At 48.0% G+C, this 22,166-nt stretch overlaps 1 protein-coding gene across 1 annotated transcript; it reads left to right on the forward strand.

The window, feature by feature from the left end:
- Positions 1–16,128: 16,128 nt before the first annotated feature.
- On the forward strand, positions 16,129–17,417 carry HOO65_060171 (Homeobox protein TGIF2; the record flags this gene model as incomplete). Its single annotated transcript, XM_071003920.1, has 2 exons — positions 16,129–17,164; positions 17,227–17,417. 2 exons carry the CDS (start codon positions 16,129–16,131, stop codon positions 17,415–17,417), a joined length of 1,227 nt encoding a protein of 408 aa, XP_070857521.1.
- Between the last annotated feature and the right edge of the window lie 4,749 nt (positions 17,418–22,166).

Consider the following 22,166-nt stretch of genomic DNA (forward strand, 5'->3'; position numbering starts at 1 on the left):
TGGATGCCTACGCTTCTTGTAGCGTGCCTATCTATTATTTCTCTCACTATTTCCTTATTGCTTTGCTGCTGCAACGACAACACTGCATCCTGGGATCCTCCCTCCCCCCTCTGACATCTGCCACTGGTAAGAGGCCAACTTGCACGCCTCTGGGCAAGAGGGCAAAAGGAAAAACACAGCTTCGCTTACTGGCAGCTTAGTAGGATGCCAGCTGTCAGATCATGTTCTTTTGCCTTGTTTGTTTGTTTGTTTTTTTCTTTCTTTTCTTTTTGCCCATATCCTTATGCCTGTTTTTGGCCTCCATTGTCTTAGCATGCGAGAGTCCAGAACACGAGAAGTAATTTTTTTTTTTTTTAAAAAAGACTCAACAAAACTAGAAAGAACCAACAGAGAAGCACAATATACACACCCCATCCATCCACACGCATAAGCGCAGCTCTCTCCAATCCGTAATGCCACCATGCCAGATCCTCACCTTCCGTCCTCAAGCCACTGCCCTCTCGCTTCAGGGCGATGGGGGAAGAACAACAAGCCCGCGGCCTCAGGTTGCAGAGAGCCAAGCAAGACAGCCAGCCATCAATCAAGCCTTTCTCCTCTGGTCTGTCTTGCTTTTTTTTTTTTCTTTTCTTTTTCAGCTTAAACCCTCGAGATAAAAATGCGCTGTGCCAAAGGAAGGATGTCGTGTAGTTGGCTGAAAAGTGGAGCCGCAATTCCTAATCAGGACTAGCACTGCCGGGCTGGCTTTTTTTTTTTTAATTCTTTTTAATTCTTTTTCGTCGACGATTTTCACGTTGACAAGCCTAAAAGCAAGGTAAGCAAGCCCAAGCCTGGAACTGGAGGGCGGGCTTCTTCCCTTTTGTTGGATGCTCGTAAGACATGCATTTGTATGCAGGCGTGTGCATGTGAAAACCTAGCAATATCCACACATTGCGAAGCGAGCCCAGATACAGACAGAGCAAAAAAAAGAAAAAAGAACCAAGAGGCTTACACGACTTCTTGCAAGGAAGGAAATGTGACTGAAATATAGGGCGCTTGTCCTCTCATCTCCGTGAGCCAATCAGGACGGACGCACATGGTACAGGTTCGACGCACAAGTCTATGAGGCTGATGACGGCCCCGTTCTTTCTCTCTCTTTTTTTTTTTTTTTTTTTTTTTTTTTGCCTCCCTGGCCATCAGACAACAGCAAGTCTCAAGCCAGACCCATGGAAGGAAGGATAGAAAAAAACGGGGGGGGGGGGGGGGAGCTCCAAGTCAACGAGTCCAAGACCCCACTCAGAGTCAGCCTAATTAACTACCTGTCACAAAACTTGTGTTGTCAAGCCACAAAGTGAAAGGAGATCATGGGCAATGAGCTCGCTGCTTGGGTCACAAGCCTACCAACTCTAAATGCTAATAAAATGATCCAGTTGCTCTGAGCCAGTCTTGTGCTTTGTCGAGTCTCATATTGCCATGAACACAGGTTAAAGCCTGAAGGAGGACATGTTTTCTTTGTTTCATTAGAAGGTCTGGAGGTGTGGCAAGACAAAATATGCATATACACAAAAAGAAGGACACAAAGGGGAGGAGAATTAGGTGAGGAAGCGGAAACGGAAAGAGCGCAGGAGAAGGGAAAAAAAAGACTCATACTGAGGGCCTTGTCGTTTCTCTTGCTTTCTTTCTTTCTTTCTCTTCGGCTTCTACCTGCACACCGCTCCACGGAACAGTGAGTGGTAATGGGGGCTGTTTGAAGGACACTGGTGTTTGATTGTTCATTCTTTTGCGTGGATTATTCAGCAAACATATATCTATCTACCTGGTAAATAACACCGGTGCTATATGGACAGCTCTATCGCCGTAGTTGTCAACGGCAGGTAAATTTAGCCCTGGTTTGACAGCCGGAGAATTAAACGAGCCCGAAGACAGAGTGAGGACGGAGAAGGAGAGAGAGAAAATAGGGCAAGCACTATGCAGAGCAGAGAAAAGAGCAGGAAAGAGACGAGAAATAGCAGGAGCAAGCGCAAGAGAAAGTGCAAGTCCAAGTGTAAAAAAAAAAGAAAAGAAAAGAAAAAAAAAACATCATACGATAACTGTGGAACCAAGCTCGTTCCTGACATGTAATCAAAAGGGCATGTCAACTAATTGTTCGCTCGCTTGTTTATTGTTAGTCTGGCATTTTTGCCATGTTAGTCGACGACAGCTGGCAGCTTACCAGGGAGGGGGGAGGGGGGAGGGGGGCTCTATGGCCTGACAACATGACGACTTATTAGGCAGTCTCAAAGCAAGAGCAAGAATAAGCAGGGCGAGATGCCGCTATTCCGGTCATGTGTCTATATCCATTTAATTAATATGAGCTGATTTTACAAACGGAAAAAAAGAATATTACAAAAGAAAACAGTGGGAGAAGTGCTCTTCCTCTTCCATGTCCTTCTGCCTCGGGCGATAGAGCAGGCAAAAGGAAAAAAGAAAAACAAAAAAAGAAACGGAAGAACAACAAGGAAACCCCGTTCGCTCCTGTCTGACCTTTTGTTTAGGCCTTTCATTTCATTGCCGCTGCCACCCCCAAACCCGTGCTCTCTGTGTGCCGTTTTCTTTTAGGTGTGGTTTCTTTGCTGCTGGCGCCGCTCCTGCTGTACGTGCGTGTGTGTGTGTGTGTTTTTTGTCAACGTACTTTTCCTCCCCTCTATGTTCTGTGTCGGCCTCTGTGTTTCTCGTGAACGAGCCAATTAGCGGCCAGACCCTTGCCAGGCTGGCTCTACTCGGTGCTAGTCCTTTCTTTTCCTCCGATTTTCTCTGGCTGTTGTAGATAATGTAAGCAAGGGGGGGGGATACACGAAGTTTGGGCTTGTGGCACACATGTCTCTGTGGCTAGGCACACTATCTAGCTCGTACATGGCATCAGATCTGTCGTCTTGTCGTTCTTCCGCTGTTGCAGTTGCTGTTCCCTTCTCGTCTTGTAGTGTGTTGCTGATACGATCACCGCTTAACCAGGTTTGCTGATTATGCAGCGCGTAAAAAAGACCCAGGCTATGCAAATGTGATGCAGGGCTATCTATCTAGGCTTGTGTTGGTTGTGTTTATTAGTTTTTTTTTTTTTTTTTTTGGAAAAATGAAGAAAATAAGAGTAAAAATAAATAAGGGAAGCCCCTTCTTCCAGTTAATCTTCTTTTCTTTTTTAAAGTAGTGGACTTGGACTTCCTTGGGCCTGACCCTCTCTTCCATCACTGCTCGTAGAAGCACGGGGCCATGGAGGCTTAGCGGCTTCGACGCTATATAGGGGATGTCTGACAGACAGCAAGCACTGTCCACCAGGCCAAGAGCCTCTTCATAAAGATTAAAAATAAGACCCAAAAAAATAGCAGAACATGAAATGGACAGGGCAAGAGGCAAGTACGTACGTACGCCTGTGGGGCAGTTGGACCTGCCTGGCCTTGTCCATATGGCCAACAGCAATCAAGATCAATATATTGGAATGTCCGGAAAAGGGAGCTGGCCTGCACATAAACGCTCTGGCTTTTTTTTGGGGGTTTATTTTTTCCTTTTTTGGCTCTGTGATACTTGGCAAACAGATCTTTGTCCCTCTACAAGGAAAGAAAGAAGGAAAAAAAATAGAGAAAAAAAAGAAAAAAAAAAGAAGAAAAAAAAGACAAAGAACCAAGAGAGCAGTGCGTGTGCTTCTGTACACAAACTAAAACAAGAGAGCCAAGAGGGGAAAAGGACCTCACCGCCCGCCCCTCCATCAACAAAAGCGGTCACTTCAGCACCACAAAACCACACATTCACGTACGCCCAGCCCAGGGACAGGCGGCACAGCCCACAATGGCGTCCGTAATCGTGCGGGGCGCATGTTCATGATTGCTAGTGCTGCCTCGCTGTTCCCTTATTTACTTTCTTATTTTTGTGATTATGCGCTTCTTTCCTTGTCTTGTTCTTGTCTCAAACCCATCGTTCAACGGGGTGTTCGAGTCCCATCAACAAAATTGACAAGGTGGAAAGGAGAAAAAGAAAAAAAAAATAAAAAAAAGAAAAAAAAAAGAGACCTGAATAGGAAAGGCTAGACAGCGCCAGTGGATAAACTCCGGAGTGTGGGCGGGCCCATCACCACCAATATGAAACAAAAAGAACCTCCAGGCCAAGAGCCAAACGACAACAACCTCATCACACCATGCTGCATGAGAGGACTGGAGATGGCATTGTGTGCATACGTACATACGTACGACATCCTGCTGTTGAGCAAGGAAAGGAAAAAAAGAAAGAAAAAAAAACAGCAGGGCGGGCAGGCGGCTGGGCGGGTGAGCGGATGGGCGGATGAACGAAGAAAAAAGGACAGTAGGGTAGGGCTTGGCCCGACCCGCGCCAAATCTTTCCCGGTTTACACAGGCTGGCTGGCTGGCTGTATACCCAGCTCCAACAGCCCTCTTGCTTTGGGCTGGGCCAATTTCGGCCTTATCACATTTGTGCAGTCACAAGTACATTGCATGCAAAGAGCAGTGTTTGGGTGGGATGTCTTTCTAGGGTGGAAGCACACATGCAAGTAGCTCATCTAAGGCCTTGTCCAACAATCAATAGGAAGGGAAGCAAGAAGCAAGAAGCAAGAGGGTAGCCAGCCAGCCAGCCAGCCAGTCAGTCGCTTCCACCAAAGCAAGTTGGTTGAATGCATAGATCAGGATCTAGATCTTGAAAGCTCCATCTGTGTCGCCGTCTGTGTCGCCGTCCGTGTCGCTATCTGTGTGTATGTGTGTGTGTGCATGTGTGTTGCTGTCTGTGTTCTGTCTGTCTCTAATTATTTTGCCCGTGTTCATCTGTGGTTGTCTGACAAAGATGGGTGCGTGTCCCTGTCCATGCCATGCCCTTACCTCTCTCTGCTCTGGCCCTTGCCTCTTTGCTGTAGCTCTTTGGCAATAGCTTTATTTCCTGTTCCTTCATCCTCGGCTTTGGATGAGGCTTTAAAGCCCAACGAATAAAGTATGCGACAGTTGTTTCTTTTTTTTTTTCTTTTTTTTTTTTTTTTTTTTCTTCTCTCTCGATTCCACCTGGATCGTGCACAGATAGTTGGCGCGTTTCTGCTCCCTTATCGCACTTGTTCTTTTCTCCCAGTGGCAAAGAAGAAGCCAGAAATCGACTCATGAGTCGGAGACGCAGCGGAGAGGAAAAGCAAAAGAAAGGAGACTAAGTCCAAGTATGCAATGCAACTAAGTCAATGTTGTTTTTCTTGGCAGCTCCCATGTTTGCCCGGACCTGCCGTCTCTGGCTGTCTGTCTGTCTGTATGCGTATTTCAGGGCTGTAAATCCAGCCTGCAGGAGAGGAGAGAATAGGAAGAAAAGAAAAGAAGAAGAAGAAGAAGAAGAAGAAGAACCCCCAATGTATGGACGTCAGGCCTCAGCCCACGGCCCAGCATCTTTCGCGTGTTCTTTCTTGTTCTCCATCCCTCTGTCCTGTGCTGTCCTGTCCTGTCCATCTACATGCTCTCCACCGCCGTTTGATGGGGAGAGGGGAAGCCAAGCAAGCCAGACGCCAGACGCCAGAAGCCAGTAACACCGCAAGACGGACCCAAGGTGCTGTTAAGTCCGCAACCAACCAAAACTGGTTAGGAGCAACGTAAGACCTTTCAGCACCCAAGAACGACATGTGAATTGCCACTAAATGACCCCGTGTACACATACACTCTAGGCTGCCTGCTGGAAAGCTGCGAGCGAGTAGGGAACACTTCTCCCCCTTTGTTTTTTCTTCAACGTCGCGTGGTTCCTGTTTGCAGACGCATTTGCGTTTTTTTTTTTTTTTTTTTTTTTTTTTTTTGCTGTCCGTTTTCCTGTGTACCTCTGTGTCGGGTTGCTCCTCCACCTCCACGTCTTCGCCCCTTTTAAGGTGCTGTCTCGTCTCTCCTATTCCCTCCGTTCTCGTTATATTTCGCACTCTTGTTTTTTCTCCCCCCTCCTTTTCACGATTCACTTTTGTAGTCAATGAAACAAGCGGTAATTCTCCCCTAGCAGTCCAACCCTTTCCAATTAAAAAAAAAAAAAAAAAAAAAAACAAGCTCTGAACTTCCCTACTCCCTGTCACATTAAAGGCCAAGGATTGCATGTGCAAAAAAAACCAAATTCGAGAGAAAGCAATGAAAAGAAAAAAGAAAGGAAATCTGGCAAGGAACAATAACCCTACCCGATCGAGTTTCTGGCAGTTGTTCTTCGGATAACACCGACTTGTCATCGAGTAACAAGCACAAAACAGCCAGAGGCTCTTGTAGCCTTCTTGGCTTCTTGGTATTGTTTAGTACACAGATGTAACATGCACTAAGCTAGCCAGACTAAGGTTCGGCCTAGGTAGACGTCCAGACACTACAAGACAGCACATGACACCAAGTACATGCCCCTATAGAGTGCTGTTCTATACGTTATTTTTCTTGGTACGGCTTGTGCTCAGCCAATTGCTTGTTCTTGTGCCTGACACAGCAAGGTTGCCGCTTTCTCAACCAAGTGCTCACACAGGCCCCTGCCTGCTGCTAAGAGAACGAGAAAGAGGGCGGGCGGTAAGAGTGTCCAAGGAGAGAAAAAAATTAAAAAAAAAAAAAAAAAAAAGATTAGAAGACAACCCCAAGCATTCAAGAAAGGGTAGATGCGCACGAATGCCCATGCCATGTCATGCCATCCATGTCTACAACGCACACACACTCAGCGTCGGCACTTGGTCGTCAAAGAATGCCGAACAAAGCCATTAAGGCGATCGGAGATTTCCACGTACAAAACTTTTGTTCATTCCCAGAGCAAGAAGGGGGGAGGCAGTGTGGACTAGCGAAGAGAACAGAACGCGAGGCAGCACAGTGTCTTTCTCAGCAAAGGAAAGAGGGGGAGAGGGGGAGAGGGGGAGGGGGGGGAGGAGGAGGGGAGAGAGGGCCTTACCAGCCGTTTTATTGCGGTAGGCTATAGCCTGAGGAAATGAAGTTCTTGACAAGGTCAGATAGCTGTAATTTGTCGAGAGATGGAGAAAAAGAGAGAGAGAGAGAGAGAGAGAGAAAGAAAGAAAAAAGCCGGCAGAAAGCAGTAGTCCTGCTTGTGCTCTTGCTCTCTCTCTCTCCTTTCCTTCTTCGCCTCTACCTTCCTCTCTGCCTGCTGCTGTTGCCTTTACTTTCTATGCCGTTTGCTTCGTGGGTCTACTTGGCTTGAAACACAACTGCCTATTTTGATCCTGTCCTTCTCTTAGTACGGTGGCTTTCTTTTGCCAACTCTTTCCCCTCAATCCTCCTCCTCCCCACTCGCTAATTTCCCTGCTTCTCTCTGCTTTCCCTTATATCTTGTTGGCTCGTCCTTGCTCCTCTTTTTTTTTTCTCCCTTTTTCTTTTTTTCGTACTGGCTAGAACTAGCTCTGGCCCCTCTGCAAAGGTTCTTCTCCTAGTCGTCCTGCGTTTCGCTATGGCTTAGGAGTTTGGGGCTGAGGTAGGGGCTTACGACTTCGCGTTGGGTCGGCGTCAGTCTGGGCTTGGTACCGGAACTGGGCATGTCTGGGCTTTGTTGTGGCTGGCTGGCTGGCTGGCTGGCTACTATACATGCATACATGAATATATGCACATATGTGGGTGCATGTATGTAACTGTGTGTTGCTGTTCCTGCCATCGGGGGGATCGGAGGGGCAGCTTGACAAGTTGACATAGAGAAAATGATGTTTCCTGCCTTTTGGGCTCCTGCTTGGGAGTGGCTTAGAAGAAAGCGCATGTTCCCTTCCTGTTCTTCCCATCCTCCTCCTCCTCCCCCTCCTTCTTATTGCTCCTGTGCCCCCTTCAAAGACGAAAGCCCGCCTCTCTCTCTCTCTCTCTCTCTCTCTCTCTTAGTATGCTATCGCTTGTTTCAATGTTTTTTTTCCTTTCTCTTTCTTTGTACCTTGGTTAAAGAGAAGAAAAAAAAAAGAGATCTTGTGTACGTGTGAAGCTGGAGATGTGGTGTGGCATAGAGAAAGAGAGAGAAAAAAAAATAAGGGTTCCGGGACGCACACCGCTACCCACACCCCCCATCGTGGACCTAACGCAAAGACAATTTGTAAAATAAAGTCAGAGTCATTCGTCCATGCTATGCTCATCCTCGTCCTCGTTCTCGTCCACCCTCGTCCCCGTCCTCGTTATGATGCAGACAGATGAGCAAGGCAGCAGCTAGGAGGTTGGGTGTCTCTGTCTGAATGCTTCTAGACTAACTGATTCAATCACTCGGTTTCTCAACTACCTCCCTCCTACACATTGAGGCCCCGTTGGTGCCAATCTCCAAAAAGCACATTTAAATACCTCTGAAAGTAAAAAAAAAAAAAAAAAAAAAAAAAAAAAAAATATTAATCAAATAAACACATGGTCTGATTTGATGGACGATCTGCCTTTTCTCCTTGGCCATTAGTCCTATAAGTCAAGCCGCGATATTGGGCCAGTGTCGATGGCCTCTGCTTTTACCCCTCCCTCTCTCCTTGCCTGACTAGACTTGGTCATTCGTGAGAACCCCCTTCTACATGTGTATTCTATCGCGGACTGGGGCCTTTGCCATGCTACATGCTACATTTAACGGGCAAGATTTTTTTTTTCTTATAGATTCTCATCTCTTCTAAGCAGCGATTGCCGGAAGGCTCGGAAACAGGATCTCGGCTAAGGGGGAGTGGAGGAGGGACAGAACGGACTGAGTTGGTCCGGGGAAACTACAAGAGTAGAGAGAAGCAAAAGCCTCCCTCGCCAACCGCACTTATCCTGGCTAATAGCCGATGGAGGGGGCAGGCAATATAATATGGAATAGCATAGCATAAGCACGAGACCATGTCATCTGTCATTTTTTTTTTGCAGTTTCTGCTGTTGGCCGTTTATCCGCCAGATCCGAGGCTGGTAAAAGAAAAAAAAATTAAAAAAACTGGCTATGGCATAGTTGGTGCCTATTTGCCATGCCCTTATATCCCTGCTGGTTGTCGGTATTTTGTATTTCATTTGTTTCATCCTATATTTTGAATGATGATGGACATTGGGCGTTAATGCGCGCTGGAAACAGTTGCGGACGGCAAGCAAGCAAGCAAGCAATAAGACCAGAGAAACCAGGCCGGCCCAGTTGGCCTCGAAAGGCAGAGGGGCAGAGACCAGAGGCCAGAGGCCAGAGGCCAGATGGACAAGTAGAAGCAGAAGCAGAAGCCAAAATGACCCCGTTCTTGTGTTTTTTTTGTGCACACTCACAGACCCTATCTACCTGCTACCTGCCCACCCATCACCTAGCTACACACATACCTGGCCTAGGAACAGGTTGTATCAAATCTCGATTCAATCTCTTGGCATATGCACGCACGCATTTAGGTATGCATGTAAAGTTGCACGGCAAAGTTTTACCCATACCCATCACTAAAGCGTGTTTTACTCTTAGCACATTACTTACCAACTCCATATTTCCAACTTCTGGTCATATAATATCGTCTAGTAATTCTCCTCTTTGCGCCGGCTGAAGAAAAAAAAAGTGCTTGTTGTGCTTGCTATTGTCCAAGAGCCTTTTGAGGCGGAGCCCTTCTCTCCTCTTTCTTCCCCTAACCCCCCCCCCCCCCAATGATTTAGGCATACCTACGACTTAGTCCTGCTAACTAACCCTTCTAACCCCTAGCTCTCCTCACCCAAGGCCTTCGTATAATCGAACAGGGCTTAGTGCCTATCCCCTGTTTTATGCCTGTAACTCCCAGGGCTACCAGACGTTGTTTCTACTAGCCTTAGCTTGTTTGTCCATTGTCGAGCTTGTCACCTTTTCGCTGCTCTAGCCGGGCTGCTTGTTAGAGCCTTAGGGCCCATGTTCGTCTGAATTATCCATTTGGCCCTATCTCCCAGCGGAGCTAGATCTTACTGGCTGTCCCTTTCTGGGTATTTACTTGGGTGCTTATTTATTTTTTTCTTTCTCGAGGCTAGAATAGAAGACAGAAGACTAGCCAGACCTGTAAACTCCGCCTTGCCCCCTTGACTGAGTACAAAAGTACGGATCTTATTCTTGTGCGTAACCGTCGACCCAAGTCCTCTCCGCGTTGCATTTAGTGTGATATGGGATTTACCTCGAGTCTCTCGAGAGTCTAGAATGTCCCTGCGTATAGCACCTCAATTTTACGAAATCACATAGATGGTAAGCCAGCGTCGCCCGCACCAAACACAGCCCTTCTCATATGTCCATCAGCTAATAACAAACTTTCCAAAGTCCCTGAAACACAATGCCATAATGCCATAAGTGTGAAACTAGGCCTATTTTACACGTCGGAGGCGGAGTTCATGATGGTGCAGTGCAGTATTGTTACTACTAATGGATGGAGTTTGTCCTGTTGAGAAAAAGGACAATCTCTTACTATCTCCGGCTGCAGGCTACAAAGCAAAAGATATCCAAAGGTCTCGATACCATCAGACATGAAAAATGCACAAAGCGCATATCGGTCATAGCGATCAGCGATCGCTATTAGTCCCCAACAATTGTGACAAGAATCAACTTAAGCAGGTTAAGAGAAGAAATAAAGAACTGGGAAAAAAAAAAAAAAAAAGAAAAAAAAACCTTGCTACTTGTCTCTTTGCTCGTCGAATTCGAGACCCACAACGAATTTCAGGCCGTTGCGGCCACAAGAATCAGGGCGCACCAACGCCAAATGCGAAAAAAAAAAAAAAAAAAAAGAAAAAAAAAGAGACGAGAAGGGTTAGAGGGCTTTTTGTTTGAATGGCATGGATGTAACCCTAAAAACGCATTCATCGTCTGACACTCTGGGAAATCACAAGAAAGAAAAAAAAAAAGCTGACAAGAATCACCCTCCCCAACAAGCGACACGTGATGTGAACCATGTCCTTGGTGCAAGCAATAGCGCCTCTAGGCCAGTCCATGACCCATGGCTAATTTGAAAGAAATAGACGTAACCAAAAAAAAAGTTCTCATGAGGAGCCCTGAGGGTAACAAGAAGGACTCTATCGGTCTTTGCTGTCCGACCATGGAGCACAAGCACAAGGGGAGGAGCTTGGTATTTCCGTGCTTGGATTAACAAGCTTGTCGGCACCAAATAGTGCGGAGATGTTTGTACACTTTAGATGCTTACGTACCTACGGCCAAGACGACATTTACGAGTGTTTAGGGAGAGCAATTTGAACGTTTGTCACAGCAAAAAAAATGTGATGGATATGATTGTCTTGATGCTGTTCTGTTTGCTTCCTGCTTTGGGAATGCAATTGTTCATGTTGAGCTTGTTTGCCATATAGCAGGTTTCGGGTTGGAACAAAGAACAAGGCGGACAAAACGAGCAGAGGCACAAAGAGCCCAAGGGTGGTGGGCGGTGGGGTCCCTAGCGCATCACGTGATGCAACAACAGCAAATTGAAGGTCGGGAAGGGGAAGGCCTTTTCTCTCTGTAAGAGCAAGCCATAGAAATCGCAGAAATCAACTCTGCCCTTGTTTCTTCCTTTTTTTTCTCGGCTCGCTTACTAAAAATACATACTTTCAGAGAAGGGAAGAGAGATCGACAGCCAGTAACAAAACAAAAACGCGAGATCAAGTTGTTTTCTGCCCGGTTGGGCGCTAAGCGGGCAAGCACAATACACCAGGAAAAGAACCCAAGACTGTTTTTGTCTTGCCTGTCAGTAAAGAGAAAAAAAAGGTTAATCTAGCAGACAGGAGGAGAAAGAAGGAGTAAGCAAAAAGCTGGATACGAAGAGGCAAAGAAGGGCAGATAGAACAAAGGGATAAAAATGGTGAAAGAGTAGAGGTGCAGGTTCGTTCGCCGCTGTCATCCATGCTGAGGAAGCGGTTAGACCAGTAGGTGAGCTGCGACGGGGATGGATGGTGCAGAGAACAGGTGCAGACGTGGATATCCAGGAGGGCCTACAGTATAGCATGCAGAATATAATACAGTACGTAGAATATCTACACGTATGCGTGCAGACACAGACTCTGGGACGAACGGTAGGCAAAAAGGAGCAAAGGAGCAAAGGTGCAAAGGTGCAAAGGTGCAAAGGTAAAGATAGATACCAAGATACCAAAATACAAAGGTACAAAGGTACAAGAGTACAAAAATACAAAGGTACAACGGCGCAAAGGCATGAACATGCCACCAGATAACAAGATGCAGCAACATATCACCTTGGATTCAAAGCCACTCACTGCCTGCTTCTTTTGCTTTTTCTTTTTCTTTTCCTAGAGTGTTTGTACCTAAAGACCCGAGACGAGCCTTTCTTACCTGTCGTGCATGATAAAAAACGGATTAGCCAGTCGGGACCCTCGATACCCTACAGCGGTGCATCCTTGGCTGCTCGTAGTTGGTATTTTCTTTTCTTCTCTTCTCTTCTCTTTTCTTTTCTTTTGCTTCCTATTTTGCCACAATGTAGGACTGGCTCTTTGTTTTATGTGATGTGTTGATGTGACAAGCGATAAATTCTGTCAGATCAGGTCGGGTTGGGTCGGCCCAGGCCAAGTGTGGTCGGGTCAGGTTAAAAAGCCAAAGCCAGAATGCATGTATATATGGCTACTTGCTTGCTGTATGTGTACACAAGATGCAGGTATTATGCTACAGCCTGGCTTGCATACGACTTGCATAGAAGGGGGAGGAGATATACACATCAAACACTATTCGCATGAAGGAGCTGGGCCTTGGAAGGGTTGAGTGAATATTCAAGCCCCGGCCCCTGCTTTTGCAGCCAGTCCAATTCATGGGCCTCTTTTTGTCTTGTTGGCTTTATGCCTCTATTTGCTTTGCCTAGACTGTCCATGATCTTCACTGTGCTTGAGATTGGCCTATCATAATGTAATCATGGGGCCTTGCCTACCAGGCTAGTTGAGATTGAAATCTCAGATTGCAAGCTTCTCGCCCATCCAAAAATAATTTCCATTATTCTTCAATCCTTGGACCACCCCCCGACCTCGAGCCTTTGATCGTCATATTTTCTTTTCCCCTTTCATCTATTTTGACTCTTTGACTTCTTTGACAAAAGGTCTCCATGGCTAGGAGGTTCCCGACACTCGGGATATGGCAGTTTAGGGCAGGGAAACAGAAGGTGGGAGAAGAGGGAAGAAGAAAGTATGGGCCGTAGAGAAGGAGAGATATCGGGAACTTTGGAAGAAATGAGGAGGAGGAGGAGAGAAGGAGGGGAGGAGAAGAGGAGAAGAGGAGGAGAGGAGGAGAGGAGAAGAGAGACAAAGAGAGAATGATGGAAGAGGGGAGATGGGGAAGGGGAGAGAGGAGAGGGGAGGAGAGAGAAAGAAAGAGAGAGAGAAAGAGAGAGAGAGAGAGAGAGAGAGAGAGAAAGAAAGAAAGAAAGAAAGAAAGAGAGAGAACGACAGCGAGGGAGAGAGGGATGCAGAGGAGACAGCAAACAAGCGGTAGTAAGCAGGTTGTTGCTTTTTTTTTTCCTTTGCTGTTAAACTTAATTTGATCTCTTTATTCTTGGGTTTTGACAACGGAGTTATTGGTTGCATTGGTAAAGTTCGCCCGCTGTCTTGTCGGATTGTGAGCCGATAAAGGCTGATTTGGATGGCGGGGGTGGATTGGCTACCGTTACTGCTGCTGCTACTTACCCTACCATGCTGTTTTAGTTCCTATTTGCTTATTCTGTACTGTGAATGGCTGGCCTGTGTCCTTGGACTTGGCCGGCTAGTTGCTAAGCTGGCCACCCAAAAGAAAAGGCGGTAGCAACGACCTCATGTGTTGTGGCACTTGGAACATACGTAGAATAGAGCCTGTAGTCGGAAAACTTTGCCTCTTCCCCTTGCCTTTTCATGTCCCCTCCTCCTCGTTCCCCTCTTCCCCAGGCTGGGAACTTTGTGTTTTGTAGCAAGGTCAAGGCCAGGGCAAGGCGCAGGCGAGTTGACTGAGTGGCCCGAGTAAAGGGAAGGAGGTGAGACAAAAAAATGGACAGCAAGAGAGGTACAAGCACCAGCTTGCACTTGGGCAAGCAAAGCACAAGTAAGAGCAGCACAATAGAATACCATACAATGTCATACAATACAATGCCATCCTCTCCTCTTTGCCCACCTTGTAGTTATATTTACTTCTTCTTTTTTATTTCGCTCAGTTCTCATGTTGGGATTGGTCTCTCGGTGGCCTAGCACGGCGGCTTGACCCTCTCCTCTTGCTTTGATGACATCTGGATACCATTTCTTTGTCTCTCCAGACCTATAGGCATCGGTAAGCCGAGGTTCTTCTGCTTTGCTTGCCGCTGCTGACAGAAAGCCAAAGGCCCGGCTTCCGAAGGCAGGTCCTCCGCGTCAGCACATCTTTTGCTTCTTTTTGGCTTGTACCGCCAACCATAGAGTACAATCGAGAGAGGCCCAGCAATAAGGCGGAGTCAGAAAAAGCCACGATACGGAACGGAGAGAAACGGAAGGAGGACGATGCAGCAAACAAAGACCAAACAAACTAAACAAAAAAAGAGGACTGGACATGTTTGACTAGGAAGGAGCAAGTGAGAGAGGAATCTCAAGCAGAGGGACGAAGTAGAGACATAGAGGGAAAGTGTGAGTTGGTTGGTAGAGGGCTAGTGGGGGAGAGAGCGGCGGGGGGGGGGGGGCATGAGTGCCATGAGTGCCATGAGTGCCATGAGTGCCATGAGTGCCATGGGAGCTATGAGAAATGAGAGGCGAGAGATGAGAGGCCAGAGACGAAAGCTGGAGAAGCGGAGGGGCGGAGGGGCGGAGGAGCGTGAGGTGGACGTGGGAGCTGATGTGGTCCTCAGAAAGTTCCACTTGGAGAGACGGACATTTGCAGCAGTGCGAGCAGGACCAGCAAGGCCAAGCAGACATGCATTTGCATACACCTGCCTGTGTATGAGCACCACCTTGGAAGTCGAAAAGGCGTAGACTAGACTGATGGAGCGGGATTGGGATTGGATGGTGTCGAGATGGTGTAGAGTCCGGGGAGGCGTGGGCGATAGTCCCTGGGGGGCGTGAGGCGTGAACACGCTCATGTAAGGACGAGGAGGAGAGGGGGCGTTGGATAGCAAGAGCAAGAGGTATGAGAGAAGGGTTTGTTTGAGGGGAAGGGGTAGAAGGGGGCGTGAATCTCTGGATCTCAGCAAAAAGAAAAAAAAAAAAAAAGGATCGCACCCCCTTACGACAAGGCCATATCCTCTTCCCCTGCTCCTACCAAAATGCTAGCATCCGAGCGAGCAAGCAGCATTCTTCAAGACCCACTCCGCTACTTTTTATGCTTGGGCTTGCTTTTTTATCTTCTTTTATCTAGAAGAGAAGGGGGGGGGGTTTCTTCTCCTTCCTCTTCCTCCCTCGAAGTACAGGGCAGGAGCCAAAGGACACACCCGTGTGGGCAGCTCACGCCCCATAGTTCTGACTGCTAAGTCTAAACACCCCCCCTTTGCCCAGTAAACACACCCACCACCCGCCCATTCTCCAGCACAAAACGAGACGTCCACGCCCCAGAAACAAGCCCAATAAAGTCAAGCTAGTCTTCTACCTGTAGTTGCAGTCTGCTAAGAGCAGCCAGCATATAAAATAGCGATAAAATCATACGGGGAGCCATGCAATTCATTCAATCCTAGAAAAATCCAAAAGAATTGGCACACCTCACCCAAAACTGCATCAAAGCAGGAAAATAGCTGCCTTTGGGGGGGGGGGGGGGTTATTTCTTTTTCTTTTCTTTTTTTTTCTGTTGCTCTCTTGCTCTTGCGTTTTTCTTGGCTATTGCTCTCTATCGCTCTTTCCATTCTATACTTAACCTTCCTCCTCCCCGTCCAACTTTTTCCCTTCTTTCCTTCTTGGCTTGAAGCTTAAACATTCACACTCACATCATCTCACATTTACACGCCCATACCTTTGTCACCAATCTCCATTTCGAGCTTGCGCTTCAGGTCTCCCCCATTTGTTTATAAAGACTCTCGCATTCCCGCCTTTCCCATCATCATTCACTCTGCCATTCTTCCTCAAGCCTCTTTTACTGTCTCCACCACAACCACCAATCGTCAACTGCAACAACAACAACAATAATAACCGCTGTTGTTTCTGCTGCTCCTCACGCTACAGCCAGCCCACCAAGCAACCCTCTGTTGCCTACCTTCGCCTTTGTCATCTCATCGCCAAACTCAGCCAGCCAGTCAGTCCGGGTTTCTCTGCTCTCTCGGCCTGCTTCTGGTATATTGCGTCATTAGGAGCATATTCGCGAACACACATATCTTAGACTCTTCTTTGTCTGCTTTCCGCAATGTCCACCCTCGCTACTCCTGCACGTCCTCTTCAGACCTCCTACCCTCACCAGTCTCTGCATCTCTCTCGCAACATGATCCAATCACCCAACGAGAGCCGCGATGGCCCTTCGATTTCGCTTCCATCTCTCAACCAGGTCAGTCGTCTCCCCTCTAACCCTTATCCCCTCCGCATCCATCCATCCATCCAACTAACATCCCCTCTGCAGATGTTGCCCGAGTTCTACTCCACTCCCTCTCCCAACAACTCGGACTCTCGCTCTCCCCGGGCCTATCTCGCTCCCTTGACCTCCCCCGACTATGTGCACTCGCCTACCTCGAACAAGCGCCGCAGAGCGTCGATCGAGGAGGACGATGCTGCTGAGAGAAGCAGCAGAGTGCCCAGAGTGTACCCCAGCCCCGTTACCGACGCTGCTTCGGCCGCCAGTCGTTCCCCCTCCATGCGTGATGCCAGCTGGTCTGCCACTCCCGCTCCTGGCCCTACTCGCTCTGAGCCCCGAGCCCCTCTTCCTCCCATGTCCTACCCCCGCGAGCCTGCTGCTCCCCACCCTCATGGACCCGCACCCACACACCACGCCGCTGCCCACGGCCACGCTCTGCCTCCCCACGCCCCTGCTCCCGCGCCGGCTGCTTCTGCTCCTCCCATGCCCCAGCACCCCTACTCCACCCTCTCCCCCAGAGAGGAGCAGTACATGCACCATCCCGCTGCCGCTGCTCCTGCTGCTCCTCACCCCCATGCCCACGCCCACTACCAGCAGCGCTACACCTCCGTGCCGCCTCACCACCAGTACGCCTCTGCCCACATGGCCCACGGCCACCCGCATGTTGCCAATGGCCCTGCGCCCTATGGTTATGACCACTACCAGCGCTTTGAGGGCATGGCTGCGGCTGATACCAAGCAGCGTAAGCGCCGTGGAAACCTGCCTAAAGAGACCACCGACAAGCTGCGTCACTGGTTTATGAACCACCTGAACCACCCATACCCGACTGAGAACGAGAAGATGGAGTTGATGCGCATGACAGGCCTTCAGATGAGTAAGTACTTCCCACATCGCAGACACCGAGAGTTCCTCAGCTAACATGTCTTTCCTTCACAGACCAAATCAGCAACTGGTTCATCAACGCTCGCCGTCGCCAGCTGCCCAACATCATGTCCACTGCGCGCAACGAAGCTGAGGCGCGCTACAACCAGACCAACGGCAACAAGGGATCCAGCGTTCCCCTTAGCGATGGCGACAACAACAGCAGCTACGGCGACGACGCACACTACAAGCGCACTAGCGTGTAAACACCTTGTCTTGCTGTACTTTGTTCTTTCATCATTTTTCTTTCCTTTGTCTTTACCAAAAAAAAGACGTGTGGCTGTAGCCTCATCGGCACCAACACACCACATCTTATGTATGACGACTAGACCGGCCCGTTTCTTATATCTTGGCTTGGACATTGGTATTGAGCACCATCGTTGTGGCCAGAGACGGGCCGTTCTTTATTTTTTTTTCCTTTTTTCCCTGTTTTCTGTCTCTACATTTTTACAGTCTTTTCCGACGCGGTCTGTCTTTTCTTTTCTTTTCTTGGTCATGGGTTTTATACACACTGCATCCCCCCCTGTTGGAGGTTCTTGGGCTTTGGGTCTTTCGTTTTGTTTCCTCATTTTCTTGATGTATACAGATTTCTCCTTTTTTCCTTTCTTTGTCTTATTTTTTTTCTCATTACTGAGAAGAGCAGTGTTGATGCTCTCTTTCTCTATTTTTTCTTCACTTCATTTCTTGTTCCCCTAGTTTCATGCTGGTTGAAACATAACATCTGGGCTGGTATATCCTTTTCATTTCCCCTCTCCCTTGGTCTACTGTTGTCTTGTTATTTAACGGCGTCTTTTGTTTTGGCATTAAAGACGATTATGGCGTTGTGTTTCTTTTGTCTTGTTTTACTTGGTTTATAAAGCCATTTACAGATGATTTTGCATACCTTTTTGTTCCCCGTTGTCCCTCGTCCTTCATGTTTTATCTATTTACTGAGGCTTTGATACTCTCTGCTTGTTACTGCTATTCTTGTTGCATTACCCAAGAGAAGCAATCATGAACTTTTCTTTCACATAAGGTCACTTTTTTTTTTTTCCTTCCCTCGGCTTTAACTTGGCGTGAAATTATGTGTTGATGGATATGCATTGGCCCGTGTCAAAAATACACAGCATCCTGGCTGGTTCGGGCTTAGGCATTTGCTTGAGCATGGGCATGTATATGTATGTATGTGTGGGTGGGTGTGCCTTGTATTATGATTATGATACCATGCATCTTCGAGCTTCGATTCCAAGATTTAGTGTTTGTCTTGGATTGCAGCCTTGCTTAGCTTGTGCGCCAACCAAGATGGGTGCTAGGATCGCCTTGAGTTTCTCCTTTGCTAGATAGCCAGACCGGGCAGTGGATGCATTTCTGCCTCTCTGAGCCCTTGGCCTACCACTATCTACCCAGCCGGCTAGCTAGCTGGTGTAATTTACAGGACGACATACGGGTTTTGGGTGGCAACTAGGAAAAAACGCATCTGCGCGATGGCGTAGCATGGGCCTTGTTGGTTGGGATTAATGAGGCAAGGTCGCTGTGACATGACGACGTGTTGCTCTCCCAACTTGACTCCGGCATTTTGCTCTTCTAGTGTGCGATGCATGTGGAATGAAGATGACTTGGTGTCTATATTCAAAGTGCATTATGGTGTTGGTGTGTGCAGCACATCACATCATATCACATTGTTGGTCTGCATTGTACATTGACGTCTCTGCTCAAAAGTACTCTTCTCTTTGAGGCTTCTTGTCCCGGTCTAGGGGTTCCTATTTAAAAAGGCACTCTTTGGCGCACATACTTCTTTTTGGCTTGTTGTGTATCGGGCGGGCTAATCTGGGGCTGCGTTGAGATGGCTGGCCGGTAACTGGCTGGCTGGCTGGCTGGCTGAATGGGACGCAGGTCTAGTGACGTGAAGCTTTGGAGGATTCAAATACTAGAGTGTTTGAGTCTGGCGCATCCTGCCGGGCTCGCGGCAGGGTGTTCAGCTGATGCAATTTGTGTATGTGTACACGTTGCGCAGCATGTATGTGTCATGCAGTGTAGCAAAGTGCCGTGCAGCGTCTTTTGGTAAAACGCCGCTGGTCGAGTCTTTCTTGTTTGCCCTCTGGCTGGGCGGGTGGGTGGATGAATGGACAGAAGGACAAGTGACAGTCAGTCATTGACTGACCGCTTTGGGCTGATATCAGGGCGGGTGTGACTGGGCTGTCATGACGCTTATTAGGTGCACTTTGCCACTATTTAGTGACTATCGCTAGCTGTCATTCATCCGCACGGGAGACGTCTTGTAATGTCGGCCTTCTAGAGTAACGCTGAAGCTGGGACTGCTAAGTGCTACAGTCCGCGATATAGGGTGCAATGCTGCAAGCTTGTAGAAGTGGCCAACTAGAAATTGCAAAGCACAGGATGCTGGGCTAGGAGTTGTGGGGTAACGTTGAGGGCTAGTAGCTTCAGTTGTCTGCTGTCCAAGGTGTCACCCTGCTTACCAGGTGTTGACGGGTGGCGACAGGCTGACAGCCGTAAAGCAAAGAAGCTGAAATCTAAATGGGCATTATACGCAAATGCATGGTAAAGTCGCACAACGGGAGGGGGAGAGACACATGTATGCATATGTGTACTACATGACTGTATGACTGTATGTACTGTATGTATGTCTTTATCCTGCTGAGATGGCGCATAACGAGGACAGATAACTAGACAAGTAGGCAAACAGGCCAAAAAACAATCTTTTTTTCCTCTTGTGGCACAAGTTTGCGGGGGAAGAAAGCTTAACTCTAGCTCTTGATCATTAGTCAAGAGTAGTTCATTAGAGTTAATCGTCTCGCCGTTCTAGGTAGCAAGACATTAATTACTACCCGACGGCAAACTAGTAGGAAAAGGCGTCGTCTGGCGTAGACATTAAATAAATACAAGTTCAAGCTAGTAGTAAAAATTCCATCTCATCTTCATTCTACGCTCTCGGTATTGTTGACGGGCTGTTGGATCAGTATGCTCTATCTTGAAGACTGGATGCTGTGGAGAACCTAAACTGAGGCTGTAGGGAAAAGGAGCTACTAAAAACAAAGGGGACAATGAAGGTCGCCTGCAGGTGCTGGCAAGGGAAATCCCTGTGCGAGAGAAGGTGCAGAGTTTTCCCTGCCTGCCATTCTACCATTTTTGAGGGCCCCAACTTCGCATTGCTTCATCTTTATTTGCGCTTCTGCCTATCTCGTATTCTTGCAGTTACTCAGAATGACAAACGTCATCGTCCCAATTCTGGATAACCTCTGGCCTAACAGCAACTGCCCGAAAATTAGCCGATAGACAGATAAGGAAAGAACTTTCTCAATGAGTTTGGGGGCTGGGGCGGCTTTGTTTTAATTTTGTCTGTCGTCAGGGGAGACAATAGGGACTGGACGCTGCCGGCATTTTTTCTTTCTTCCCTGTTTTCAATGACGAATTCGAGTCGGATCTGACTGATACTCTAGTGTCCAGCCTCGGCAGGCAGCAAACGTCGCCCTTGGATAGCCATGGGACTGGTCATAGGCGCTGTTATTTCCCGCCCTTGCTCTTATACGGCTGCTACTGCGTCTTTTGCCAGTTGCGTCCCCTTTTAGAGCGTTAATCCGTGGTTACCATTGCGTGTATTACGGAGATTGGAAGCTTGCTTCCTGTTTCGGTCTTTCTTGCTATTAACTCATTGCTCCTTCCTGTTTTGCTTGTCCCACCCAGACTTGGTCGTATGTGTAGGTCGTAATAGTGATCTGGGAAGGGAAGGAGCGAAGTCCTTGGCTCGGGGTTTTCATCTCTTCCTGTATCTGATCGTTCGTTTTTTGCCGCTGCTCCTGCTATATGTGTCTGTTGCTACGTTGGTTCCTGCTCCTACTCTATAGCTCGCACTCTTTTTTTTTGGAGGGGGGCGGGGGGGGGGGGGGGGGGAGGGGACTCACTCTAATTCATCTCCTCTACTTGTTCCCCTCCTTCTTCTGTTTCCTATAATTGAATTTTATCAGGAACAAAGGCCTAACTTGCATTCTCTTCATTATGGAATCTCCCTCCTTTCTTGTTTGCCTTTCATTTTGCTACGCTACGCCTGTGCTTGTTAGATCACATGTGTAATATACCCTAAGGGTTCTTGTGTCTGCTTGGTGGGACATGTTCTCTCGCCTTCGCTCTTCATTCCATCAATCCGTTCGTCATGATGCCTTGGTATTTCTTCCCCCCCCCCCTGCATTGATCCTAGCCCGCCTAATCGTAGGCATCTAGATATCTCAGCTAAAAAGCCTGTCCCAACACCTCCGCTAAACATCTAGCTACCATGTATCGAGGCAGCTGCTGGCGCGGAATCTAGACAATCAAATTGCCATCTAAACGCGCGCACTTTGGCCCTTCTTTTATTGACTAGTAATGCTTCCTACTCCGCGTCCCCGCTCTCTGTCTAGATATACATGCCACGGCTTCTCTTACACATTGCGCATTCTACGCTCTCTCCCCCCCCCCCCCCCCCCCCTCTTTTCATCCTCTTAATCCATCTTCCAATCCTTCCATTCCGCTCGTCTTGCTTTGATAAACGCACTATACATGGATAGGCTTGGCTTGGCATTTAACAGCATCGTCTGCTTCCTGCATGCTACTTACTCTTCTTATTGCTTTTGTTTCTCTGTTCTCGTTCTTCGCTATCTGAGCCACCGAATTTCTTTGTCGTAAAATGTCTTCCCAGCAGATACCAGTGGCATATCCCGACGACGACCACCAACAGCAACAGCAATCACTCGCCCAGTCGCACGCAAGCCAGCCGTACACCCCTGGGCTGTCCCAACAGCAGCCTTACCACTACCACCAGCACCAGCAGCATCTACATCAACAAAATCAACAACCTCTGCACCAGGCGCAGGAGCAAATTCATGCTGCCACAAACCTGCCCTCCTTTCATGCTCCCCACCAGGTTGGACCAGAGTCCTATCCCCAGCTTCAACCCGAGTCTCAATCCCATTCCCATCCCTATC

Source organism: Ceratocystis lukuohia (assembly GCF_044167205.1).
Source record: "Ceratocystis lukuohia strain C4212 chromosome Unknown Supercontig6_pilon, whole genome shotgun sequence".
Lineage (NCBI taxonomy): Eukaryota > Fungi > Ascomycota > Sordariomycetes > Microascales > Ceratocystidaceae > Ceratocystis > Ceratocystis lukuohia.